Source organism: Aythya ferina (genome assembly GCF_964211825.1).
Source record: "Aythya ferina genome assembly, chromosome: 8".
Classification (NCBI taxonomy): Eukaryota; Metazoa; Chordata; class Aves; order Anseriformes; family Anatidae; genus Aythya; species Aythya ferina.
In genome coordinates, this window is record NC_140304.1 from 10,630,326 (window position 1) to 10,643,574 (window position 13,249).

Consider the following 13,249-nt stretch of genomic DNA (forward strand, 5'->3'; position numbering starts at 1 on the left):
AATACTTGTAACGCAGCAGTGTAAAACAAAGTCAACACTTGGGGAAATCAAAAGCCTCCAATGAGACCTTGAGTTTACAGGACATTTTGTGCTGTTTAAAAATAATTAAAAAAAAAAAATAAGGCCCAGAGCCATGTGCTTGTAAGTAAGCATCAGTCAAAAGCAAAAGGATGTTAAATTTTATAAAAACACTTCCACTGTGTAGATGTGCCATCTTCATAACAGGTGTTGTGGAGTCTTTTGTTGCTAACACTTAACTTGTCAAGTGATCCTGGAAAAGTTTAAATCGGTCTGTTTGTTTTAGTGTTTATTTAATCTTTGCACCGTGGATGAAGATCTATCATGTTTGTGAACGTGATTTGTGCTTCATGGCATTGAGGAAGCCATTCTCCTTTTGTGTTAGAAAAATCAGGAAGAACCAAAAAGCTGTGCTCCATCCAGCAAAGAACAATTCTGTGTAAGGCGATATCGAAGCATCCTTTTCTGAAATAGAATCTGTTGCAATTCCTTTTGGTAACCATCTGCCTCTTGTGGTTCCTTGACAGGTGGTAGCCTGCACTACACAAGCATGCATTTTCTGCTAATGTCTTCTGTTTGGTACTGGAATCCACCTTTTGAGAGGCTGTTTGCTTTCCATCTCATTTCCTACTCTTCTAACAGAGCTCACTGCTCCTTTGTTGATGCGTGTGCCTTCTCTTTCTCATGTGCTGTTTTTTCCGGAAAGATAAAATCTTGCTTTTCAAAGACAACCACGGGAAATTCCTGCTGTTACTAATGTTTTTGTCACCTTCAGAGTTCTTGTATTTCATATGGTTATAATGATTGTCAGCTGCCCCAGTCTGTAACTGGCAAGATGATCTTGGATGTGTCTTGGGGAAGCTGCTCCAGATCTTTTCTGTTGTTGAATGTTAGCTGATTTTTTGTTTTGTTTTGTTTAAAGATCACTTTGTCTTGTCCTGGGCTACATCCTATGTCAGGACCGATGTTTGTTGTGTCCTTGCAAGGCACAATGTTGCAGACTCATTGGAAATAGATAGAGAGGCTTTTGTGAAAGACTGTAGTCTATTCCTATGTGCCAGGCAGGAACTTGGTATACTTCAGGTGTGATTTGAGTTAAAATGAGCCCAAAATCCTGCCTGGGTCATGTTTGTGGCACGTAAAGACTGCTTTATGCTGCTGTTTTGCCATAGTTAAACAAACTGGATGGCTTGCTGCTGTCCGAGTGTCTTTGCCTTCCCTCCCTGCTCCTAGGTACCCTTCCCCTTTCTCAGGGCTGGCTCTGGTCTTTGTTGGAGCGGGCCACTTTAACTCACTAATCTAGCAAAAAAATCCTGTCCAGCTGCCTTTTTTTTTTTTTTTTTTTTTTCTTGTTTGGGGTCAGGAATTAAAATTCATGGAGAGGTCTCACGAGTGAGCTGGTACAGAGAAAGCAATGGCAGTGCAGGGCTGCAAAGCTGCATGAAAGGTTAGGGTGTCCTTGCGAGGAGGTGGTGAGAGCGAGGCTTTAAGGGGTGCTCAGGGATTCCAGGCTACGATTCCGATAACGAAACAAGGCTGCCTTTAAAAGGCACCTGCTTACTGTGTTGATCTAGCCTGTGCAGCTTTGTGTCAGGAAGACTTTGGGTATTAAAGTAACGTGATAAAGCGCTGTCAGTGCATTTTGTTTGGCTTGGCCGAGGAAGACTCCTGCTTAGCTGTGGAAAGTTCTGGAGGATCAGCGTGAGCCTGGCCCAGGTCACCTTTCAGGAATGGAGCACAACAGAGTTCGGTATGCATCCTCCATCCAGTTAAGTCCTTTGCACTGTTTTCTCCTCAGGTGCTGCACTGGGAGCAGTGGGACGAGTCTCGGGGTCTGGGGGCCGTGTGATGTCCGTGCTCAAGCAAATCCTGGAGGGCCAGCATTATCCTGCTGCACTGCAGGCCTGGCCTGTTTGCCTCCTTTCATTTCTGGCCCTGAGGGTGAGACTCCCATGGCAAGTGTGTTTGTTTAGGCTTTGTTTTTTGCCTGAAAAGGGGGCTCCAGCAAACTGTGTATCTTAAAATCCAGGAGACTTTTGTCTCCAGGAAAGCACAGCGTGCTAACAGCTGACTCCACCAAAGAACTCCAGCACTGGAAGCTAGCTTAACTAGCAAATGTTTGTCTTGAGCAGAAAAGCTCTTCAGGCAGCAGGGCAATGCTTTTTAATTAAAATAGCTGCTAGCTTGGTCATATGCTCTTAAACACTAGCACAAGGGTTACTCTTTCTGCAGAGCTTTAGGCAGGAATTTTCAAACAGGGGAGTTAAGGATTCGATTCCTATTTAATTAGAGCAATATTTGCTCTCTACCTTCGTTTTCTTTGAAAATCCCAGCCTTAAACTCTGGGCAGACGTGACTTTTCTTTGCTAAGAAGGGAGGATAAACATCAAAAGGCTAATGTTTAACATTTTTATGTAAGATCGTACGCTCTGGTATTTTCTTTTGGAGACTTTCTTTGCTGAACACCAGCTTCCATATTAGAAAGTGTACAGTAACAAGCCTGCTTAGTGCTGGGGGGAAAAAAATACTGCCTTGCTGGAATACTGAGAGGCTTGAAATTTGGTGGCACTCCTGCCTGGTTGCCTTTCCCAGTTGTGCATTGATGGTGGACTTTTGGGTGCTTTTCCAAACTCGTATTAAAAAGCACTGAAGCCTGTTGGGTGCTAGCTGAGATCTGCCCGTGCCAAACTTGGCACGTTGGCCTGTGCTTAGCTGTCACTATCGCGAAATCTCCAAGAGGCAGCCCTCTGAAAGAGGCCGAGAGGGATTATGATTCTTTTTCTTCCTTCACGTTTGAATTGGCAAATACAAAGGGAGAAGGGAGCATGTGGGCAGGTTCCAGAGCTGGCAGCTCGAAGCTTGGGTGTACAAATGATTTGAAGCATCAGATGTGACCAAACTTGATCCTGGATGGTTGGTGTTCTTGTGATGCCTTGTTCCAGCATTGCGTGGAGCAGGCTGATTTCATAAGCTCCGAATTGACACCGTTTGTGCTTTATCCAGTGTGAACTCTCTACAGGTACACAACCTCCAGTTCGTTGCCTGCTCTTTTCTGTTTCCCCGTAGCAAGCCATGATGAGGAGGTAGCTGTAATAAAACACTTCAGGTGTTAACAGCCGAATTGATCCGATGACAGAACGACAGCATCTGATTTAGTCCATGCTACTGCCTCTTCCATTGTGCCTTTGGTGACTTTCCAGCCTGGGAAATGCTCTTTGTGATCGGATGTGCCAAATAATCTCTTGTGGAGTTGTCTTAAGCTTTCAGTACATCTTGCATGTGTTTGGCTCTCAAACAAACTAGACTAGACCACTCCGAGTCTGGGTTGGTGCGTGTGTGCTCTGAGACCAGGCTAATAGCTAACAGTTGTTTTATCTGCAGCTGCCTTGTTTCTGGCAGTTTCTGCCCCTTCCATCATCCTCGGAATGAGGTGATTTGTCTTTGGGTAATTAATAAAGATGCGTTGCTGAGCTAGCTGGAGAATATGAAGCTTTTATTGCAAGGTTTAGCTTCAGTCATTACGTTTTGCCCTGCAGGACTTTCTGCTTGTTAGGGATTTCCCTGGTTTACTGGATTTTCCAGAGGAGCTTAAGAGAAGGGCAGAATGAAGGGTAGCTTGGTGATGTGTGTTTCCTTTTGATTACTTCTCTATCTTGGCGCCGTACCCAGTCATTTCACCAGCCTCTGCCATATTAAACCAGTCTATCATTAGTGCACTCGTCATCTTTCTTGAACACTCTTCTGTTCCTTTGTAATGCTGCCTCTGAGGAGCTCTGTCCGAGTGGCCCTCCCTCCCTCCCCAGTAGTCTGCTGAGTGCTTTCAGGCGGTGCTTGGTGGATCAGGGCGTGCATAACTCTCCTAAAGCCCAGAGTTTTGTGTTTGGAGGCTGTAAAATCCCTTGTAAAAGCCCATTAGTTCCAGTACATGCTTCCTAGTGTGGTTATGAAATTAAACTGTTTCCCCCATCATATGAGCCTAAAATAAACACAGATGTTTGCTCACTACAATTGCAGATTGATCTTCAGTTGTGTTCAAACTCTCTATTAACCGCTTACATTTTATATCTTGGATATCGTTTGGCATTCTTCAAGAGGAAGTAGATCTAGATAAAAACAAAACAGAAAACACCAAAACAAAGAAGACCCCACCTGAAATTTGGGGATGGTTGTTACCTCTTTGCTGCTCTGTAGTTGTGTATTTTGAAGGGAATCAAGATGCTGTGAGATCCTTGGGAAGGAATATTTTTTTCAGGACTGTGATGCCCCTTGCTTTTACAAGAGGAAAAGTACTTGGCTTCAGCCATTTTTTCAGTACTTAAGGAAGACTTTTAGTAAACACATGCAACCGGGGAGACTTTTTGCAAATATAAGCAGCATGGTCCACCATGAACTCCTGCGTGTGCCTGGAGCTGTCCTCGAAGCTGAAAGTAGCAGTCATGTTCATCGGATTTCCTGCAGGAAGCTGTTGAGGTGGACTCATCAGAGGGTCTGGAATTTGGATGTGATTTGGACATGTGTGAGACCCCTGTCTGTCAGTATTGCCTGTTCATTGCTCTGTGCACTCTTGCTGTGTAAAGACACCACCTCTTCCAGAGAAGTTTGCAGTCCTTTGCTTTGATGATACCTTATGTCAGGAAAGCAAATCACAGCACGTGGCAAAATGTATGAAAGAAAACATTTGATCTTCCTTGCAATAAGTGTTGTATTGTACTTCTATCGTAATGCATCTGTCTCGGTAATATTTGCTTTGTGAGTCTCTTATGAAATGCTTCCCTTCAGCCAGCCTGCTGGACGCCGACCTCTACCCCAGTTTCGGCCTCTTTGTGAAGAGGTGGTGGCTTCGGTGCTGCAAAGTGTGTTGGTAGGCTGAGGCTGTGCCACTGCTCTTTTACAGCCGTTTGCATTAGTTATTCCTCCTTGTGGTCAGATATCTCATCGGCGATATTTATTTTTGGTGATGAAAGCTGTGGGTTGTGTAGAAGTCCCCACAACCCTTCCAGGGGAGCTGGAGTCTTTCCTCAAGGAGTGTCTAACCCAGGCTTTCAGCAAGAAGCCTGTTTGCTCTTCTATTTCATCTGCCACTTGTTGCATCAAACCGTGTCTGCTGTTGCACTGCCCAGCGACCTCACTTGGTTGAAGCTGTCTGAAGTTCTCTGGCTTCCTCTTGGATAATATAAATATTATTTTGTGAAAGATACTGCTGCCTACTGTTCATCTTTCAGGTCGTTAATTAGATGCTGCAGTGCCTGTATGTATCCATTAACTGTAACTTAGCTTTTTCAAGGGGTAAGAATAATTTTGTGGGTTAAAGATTAATTGAATGTTTTTACAAATGCACAAAACATGTGAAGTATTTTTTCACAAATGCCATTTTATTAGAAGTCCTGATGGTTCCACACTATCTTCCCTACGCTTTTCCATTTACTAAGGAGCCGTGCAAAACAACTTGAGGAAACTGATGTTTTGACCCCACAGAGCAATGTGCTTCGGGTTACTCAAGCAACACAGACGTTTTCCTTGCCTAAAAGGAAAGGACTGGACTGAGAAATGTCTTTCCCCAGACAGACGTGGTCTGCCTGCTGGCATCCTGAACGTCTGCGTGGATGGTTAGAGATGGGAAGGAGCAGTATGGTCCCCTGTGCTGGTTAACCTTCTGCTGTAATTAGAATTGGCCATTAACCCAAACACCGTTTCTTATCTCTGAGCCACTCGTTGAGCCTTGATAAGGTGCTGTTCACCTTGTGACTTAGCAGTGCTCTGAAAGAGGAAAAAAGTAAACAGTTCTAATGAGATGTGCTTCCTTCGGCTACACAGATTGCGTTCAAAGACTGTACAACAATCTTTGCAATACTTTGTGAAATAAATTTCTCTTTCCGAAAGATTGTACCTAAATATACTGGTTTGTAGTTTCCCGGATGGCCCTTCCATGAGATCTGGTAAGATCTTTGTGCATGGCAGTGCTAGTCTGAGACAAGCGGCGTGCTGCTTGTGGGATACTGAGGGGATGGATGGGGGCAGAAAAGATGCCTTGAAACCTGAGGCTTCTCTCCCAGTGAGTCTCTCACAGACTCGAGGCACAGTCTGTGATTCTTGCCGAATTACCTTTCCCTTCTGGTATCACCAAGCTCTTAAGATATTTTGACTTCCAGGTCAGTTTGAGTCCAGTGCTGCGGTGGTCATGATTTTGAGAGAAATGGATGCAGTGATCTCCTCCCAGCTCAGTTCTCAAGACACAGTAATGCATTTACAGCCTCCATCCTGCTAAATGCTTTTAGTGCATAAATCGTATGTGAGATCCCCTCTCCGGAGGCTTTGGCGTCTGGTGCTCCAGCTGTGCATCGGTAGTCTTTACTGCTGGAGAGCTGTTCAGAGGCCAAGAAAACTTTCTCCTTTACGGAAAATATGGTCTGCCAAAGATGAAGACCTCCGACTGAACTGGCAGAAAGTCCTGCCTGCGTTCAGCTGTAGGATCAGTCCGGTTTCCTGTCTTGGAATTGGGTTTTGTGCAAAGAGGAGGTCTTGGAATTGGGGTTTACGCGAAAGGTTCAGTAGGATCAGCGTTTGGATGCATCTGTTGTTGCTTCCCAGCATGGCTCTTTGGGTTTCTTATTTGTCCAGAGCTTAATGCTCCTTTGCTGTAGGATTGCACTCACTTAATGTGCTGCCTTACCTTTTACATCAGCCTTTATTTTTTCTTGTTATCACAAGGGCTCTAGGAGAACAATCTAGTAGTTTCTCATCAGTGAGGACAGGTACAATGACATGAGGGACCCTGAGCCACTGCATCCTGTGTCTGCCAACGGAGAATCTCCCCGAGCCCCTGGGCTGGCAGGGGGATCAGTCAAAGCAGCCTGGGCTACTTTATTCCTTGCAGCTTCTCTGAGGGGGAACATACGGGAAGTAACTAGTTTCATAGTGGGCAGAAAGCACTAAGAGCTGAGGGCTGTTCCCTTTTTCTACTTCTAGTTTTCAATTTTGAAATACCACATGGACCGGCTGTTTACTTTGTACAAGGTCACTCGGAACCTGAGTCGGCATTTTGCTGATTTCCCAGGCTCTGCAAATATCAAGGTCAGGTTAGGCTTTTATTAGTGTCTTGGAGTAATCTGTGCTTCCTTTCTTGTCATGTTCTAGATGCGTGTTCCTACATTCCCATTAAAATGCTGTACAATTAGGGTTTTTGAGCTCCAAGCGTTGTGTAAGGGCGTACCATCACTGGTTGACGCTGCATTTACGTTTCTTTTAGAAATGCCGTTGAAAGGAGCAAAAGCAGAAGTAAAGAAATACCTATAGAAACTTCTAGCTAAACAGATCAAGAGTTTGCACTTAGAAGTTGAATTTGGGTTCTGTGAATGAAAGACTCAGTTTTTCCTAGCAAGCAGAAAACAAGGTTTCCAAGTAAATTACAAGTAAAATTACAAGTAAATACACTTGGTTCAGTAACAGTTAAGCCAAGCTGCATCCCTCAAGTAAACCTTCAGAGATTTTTTTTTGTCAGTTTAAAATTAATGCCTGTTTTATGTCATATACTGGAAGAGCCGTCGGTCTCTGCTGTGGAGAAGCCATTCAGGAAGCTGGCAGGACAGACACCACATTGAAGACCTAGGCTGCTAAAAACAGAAGCATCAAATCTTTTCTTTGCAGCAGCTGTCCAAAATACTCATCTGCTTATGTCATTTGCATAAGGAGTCGAAGCCTTTTCTGAGGGCAAACCAGCCTTTTCAGGGCCCTGACAGCTTGTGGCCATCCTTTAGGCTCACTGAGAAGTAAGTGGTGATGCTCCTTTGAGGGAGGATGCTCTTTGAATCCATTTATAGATGCATGCAAATTTCTGAAAGTAATTCTTCAGTGCAGTTTTTTCTAATATTGACCTTTAATCCCATTTTATTACCACCTAAAGATTCAAAAATGCTGTCTGAGGAACCGATGGGTTTCTTAATAATGTGTCTTAATTTCTCTTCTGAAGACTTAGGGCTACAGAATGCATTTCTAAGCCACTCAACCCACACTTCAACAGTGAGAACTCGAGCATTTTCAGTGAACTTGAAATGGCTTTATATTCTTGTCTATTCAGCAGCTCCTTTTTTTTTTTTTTTTTTTAAACTAACAAGTGCCTTGGACTTCAGTACTCTGGCATTTGTAGTACTTTAAAAAAATAAAAAAGTTCCTAAATCATTCAAGACGTGTTACTTATTTTGCCTGAAGGTGATGAGACTGAGTACTTCTGACTGTAATTAGGTTGATACGCTCAGCTTGCCTTATGCTGCTTTTGACTGTTATATCTTTGGCCCAGAACTTAGTCTGGATTTCAGTTATAACTTCAATGGAGAACATGTTTTTTTCATTAAAATATCCAATAGTAAAGTGCACTAGTTAATGGCTCATTTACGCCTCTCTCATATTGAGTTTAATTCCCTTTGTTTTTAAAACAAACTGCATTACGATGGGGCTGTGTTTGATTCATGATCCCAATTAAAGACAAATATGATTGATCTAGTAGCTCTGTATTTTTCCTCTCTTGAGGGGGAGATGCTGATAGACCTAATAAAAGTTTGTTTAGTTTAGGATGGAAGAAATATGGAGTGGCCTAAGACGTGGTTATTACAAGTACATCAGTGATGTCACTTGATGCTGTCCTTTAGAGAAGCGGAGTAAAAGCGATAGGAAAAAATAAATAAGTCCTAAAATTTGATAATACTAGTGACACTTGAAATGGGAAGTTAAATAAACCCAGAGAGCTTGAGAGGGGTAATTTCCACATCTTTTCTTTTCTGCTTTTTTCTTAAAAATCAAAAAAAAAAAACAAAACAAACAAAAACTTTATACCTTAGGAGTGCTATTCAGTATATCGCAGGGCAAGTGACTTGGAGAAAGGCGTAGCAGTACTGCGTGGTTTGGCAACTGAGAACTGTCCACGCTCTAGGGACACCAAGTTTAAATTGGCTGCAGTCGCAAGAGGGATGTAGGTGCTGCAAGAATGTTTCTGCAAAACACTCATGCTGCGGATGAGCATTCGTCAGTGTACGTTCTTTGATCTGGGTTGGGCCCCCTCCAAGAAAAGAAGGAAAATATCTGGTATAATAAGCAAATAACGTCTTGATTATTTTTCTGAAAGGAAGTCAGTTGTGTTGATGAGTTGCAAGATACGTACGACTGCTAGGAACCAGTCTGAGATAACTGACTCTTTTCTGTTTGGTTACTGATAAGCTAATGGAGTTGTTAATATTGAAAGCTAATGAACAAATGACTTGGACTGTGACAAATGCACGGTTTTGTTTTTTATAATACAGAGAGCTGTTTTGTAGATAGCAATATGAAGTGTTAATTTCCCTCCCACCCCCAACTGTTTCACTAAGTAATCTGGGAAGTGAGGTAATTCTGAAAACTCTGTTGTTGTTACTACTATTAAAACTTTATTTCATTTTTTTTTCAAATGATAAAATCTTGGTTTTGAGGCAGCCTTGCTGTAGGAAGGAACACTTGCACAGGACAAAGTCGGTTGTGCAACTTCTTTCTTACTTCTTTTTTTTATTCTTTTGCCGCAAAGAGAAAAAATCCAGGGCTTACTGGACCAAAGGCTAAGACTTATTTATGTATTTTGAAAACGAAAGGAATCATGGTTTGAGTGTAACAACTAAAGATGGTTATAATGGTAGGCGTTTTTACATTTTGGCTGACAATAAATGTTTTAGTTCTCTATATCAGTGGACGGGGAGTGGTGATGCGTGCACTTGTGTCGTAATTTCTAGGCCATTATTAAATGCGGTGGCTATTAAGCAACATCTAATAAGTACTTTTAAATTGGCAATCCCGAATAAACCAGAGCCCAGGAAAATTGGCAGGAAAGATACGGGCCCTGCTCTTGAGTTTCTTATTCTTGGAATAAGAGGAGAATTCCAGACAAATATAAACGTGCACCTGATAAAATAGTTGCAGATGAAGAACGGGAGGATCTTGGTAATAGCAACGCAGTTACTTAAACTGTCTTGGCCCAAGTCATGGAAAGCTACTGCAATGAGGGAGGTCATGGTGTCAGCTGGAGGGGAAAGGGAAAAAAAAAGTCAAATGCAATCTTACTGTGTGATAAAGAGATCTTTTGGTGCTACGTATATCGCCCTTTTAAGAAGGGTGTTGAAAATATGTTAAAAGGAAATAGGGGGAAAAATAAAGCTTTCAGGGCTAGAGATCTAAATGTAACAAAGCTTAGAAATAGTTTATCAAAAAGAAGATTGTAGATCTTGACCAGTACTGTGTGGTTGTACACGTGTACCCATCTATCAGCCTGGGAAGAAACTAGCTGGTACTTAGCCATTACTTTTTTCTTCGTTGAAGAAACTCAAAATAAGAATGAATACCTTAAAACTTAAGTCAAAAAAAAATTTCTTCTGAAAAGTAAGCAATGCTGTAAGTATTGGTTGAAATAAAATATTGATGCAAGTGGTTGGTTTTCCGGATCTTAATGTCAAATCAAGATGGATGTGGATGAAGAAACACTTTAGAAAACACAAATTGCAGAGTTTCTTAGAGTTGAAACTGTGAAATTCTGTGCCCTGTGAAGCTGACCTCAGTAGGTCATACTCAGTGGTTCTTTTCCTTTATACTCTGGCGCAGTGTACATTTGTTTTCTTCCCCCCAAGATCTTTGGTCGTTAAAGTGTTTTACTGGAGAATAGTCATTTTGTCACAGTGGTGGTTTTGGGCTTTTTTATTAGCTTTTTAAGTTCAGCTCCCTCTTTGTAGCCATGTAAGGATGACAATTGACTTGTGTAATTTGACAGTGGTGCTGTTGGAAGTTCTTAGGCTTGTGCCTTTCTGAATGTCCTCAAAAATCATAGAATCAGAATGGGTTAGGTTGGAACGGCCCTTAAAGCCCACCAATTCCAAGCCCTCTGCCATGGGCAGGGACACGTCCCACCAGCTCAGGCTGCTCAAAGCCCCATCCAGCCTGGCCCTGAATAATTCCAGTGATTGGGAATCCCTTCCCTCACCCTGTTGGCCACAGGTGCAGGACCTTGCAGTTGGCTTTGTTGAACATCATGAGGTTCACACAGACCCAAGTCTCAAGCCGGCCAAGGTCTGAAATCAGAAGTGGCAGTCAATTTGGAGTAGTGTTTTGCCTGGTTATGCTGTCTGTGCTAGAATCTTCTTGTATCAGAGTGCCTGAGCTTTTATTAAACTTCTTCTTCCTTTCTCTGTATCAGGCCAGTTTTGCACTGAAGATGTTGATGAGTGTCAGCTCCAGCCCAACGCATGCCAGAATGGAGGCACCTGCACCAACCACAACGGAGGCTATGCCTGTGTCTGTGTCAATGGCTGGAGCGGGGACGACTGCAGCAAGAACATTGATGACTGCTTCACGGCCTCCTGTGCTAACGGATCTACTTGCATTGATCGAGTGGCTTCTTTTTCATGCATTTGTCCTGAAGGAAAAGCAGGTGAGGATGGAAAGCTTGGGTAGGTCTTGCACTTCATGAAAGATGCATCTTAACTCTGAAGTTCATGCACTTGCTTAAAACCTTTTGTTATTTTACACACTTTGTGACCAACCAGAAGGACAAAAGGAAGCACGTACTGTCCATGAGCAAAGACCTCTTAAACCTCCGTAGCTAGGGACAAAGAAGTATTTGTACTAAGCTGGAAGAAACAAAATAGTACAACTTATGTTGCAAGGAAAGCAGATGCTTTTCAGCCCATAGCAGGGGCTGTATTTGTCTGAGAATTCACGTATCAATGTGACTTGCTCTGTGTCATTCGTGGTAACTGTACTCTAGTAGTCTAGGAGGCAAACTTAGATGTTTGTGAGTGAGAATGAGCTTACTGACATAATGGGAAATATTCTGTTCTAGGGTAGGTTTAAATGTCCCATAACTACTACTGGAAATACGGGTGATCGGTATATTTGATTTAAGTAAGGGTTTTCAGCTTCGCGTGCACCTATGTCCTGTGCTTTTAGCTGTCAGAAAAATCATCATTCCTAAGAGAGAAGAGCTAGTTAACTGCTCCCAGGAGGAGATTTTGGTGGTAATAAGTAATTGCAGCACTCCAGGGTGCTGAAGAGATCTCTGAAGTCATGGAGTCTGTATTTAAATGTAATTTTTTATAAGTGTGTGGACAAATCCCTGTGGTAGTCTATGGGTTGAAGCCAATACGAAACTGTTTAAGTTTCTGGCTGTGGGAGTCTTCATCCTGGTATGTCAAATAGATAATTTGATTACATAATGTGTTCTGGTTGCTGTGTCTCACTTTTTTTGAATGGACTCTTGTCTGCCTCTCTAGGTCTTCTGTGTCACTTGGATGATGCATGTGTTAGCAATCCATGCCAGAAGGGTGCTCTGTGTGATACCAATCCTGTGAATGGACACTACATCTGCACCTGTCCTCAAGGCCATAAGGGAGCAGACTGCACTGAGGATGTGGATGAATGTGCAATGGGTAAGTTCCTTTTTGCATTCTGTGAGTACGCTCACAGTGGGTTGTATTGTTTGCTTCATAAACTAATGGAGGCACAATGATACCCTTTTTGTCATAGCTTCTCAGCATAAGTGAGCCTCCTTCCCTGCTCTCCCCCTTCCGTTTCAGTGTCTCTAGAGGAGTTTTAAATACTGTGTGAGACTTGAGGCAAAGAGCTCAGTCAGAGTGGCTGTCCATGTTTGAACTCCTAGCCTCTGGAATATGGAAAGCAGTGAGATGAGGGACTTGACCACTTTTTTATTGTGCAGTGCTGTGTGAGGAGTGTGCACAAACAGATGTGATAATTAAGCTGACACTTAAAAAAAACTGTGGAATAAAACAGAAGTACCTTGGTTTGCATGGGGGCTATTGCAGCTTCCTCTTGGTAGAGAGATACAAAGCCTCTTTGACAGCTGGAATAGGGCTGGATCTTTTGAGTTCCTTCTGAGACTGGTGATTGTGTGGGCTCTTAAAGCTGTAATTCTCTGATGTCATCCTACAGTGTTGCTCGGGGGATCAGTTGGGCTTTCACAGACTTGCTGATAGTTTTCTGTGTGCTAGTTCCTGCTACTAGAGTGTGCCACGTGAAGCTAGGACCTAACCAGCACGGAACTGTTAGAAAGCACTTCGAATTTCACTCCTTAGCCTGCCTTGGACTTCTGGACTTTTTTTTTCAGACCTGCCCTTTTGAAAACACAAGAAGGACTAGTTTGGTTGTTTTGTGGCTGTGGCAGCATCTCGACAGCCTCAGGAGTGAAGTACGAGATGACCTAGAGATAAAG

General features: G+C 42.9%; 1 protein-coding gene across 1 annotated transcript in view; it reads left to right on the forward strand.

Annotated features, from left to right (window-relative positions):
- NOTCH2 (notch receptor 2) overlaps positions 1–13,249 on the forward strand; it is a 259,660-nt gene that overhangs the window by 203,824 nt on the left and 42,587 nt on the right. Inside the window, exons 7-8 of the mRNA XM_084527072.1 lie at positions 11,219–11,452; positions 12,294–12,449. Of these exons, the coding sequence (XP_084383198.1) occupies positions 11,219–11,452; positions 12,294–12,449 (390 nt within the window). The remainder of the gene's footprint in view (positions 1–11,218; positions 11,453–12,293; positions 12,450–13,249) is intronic.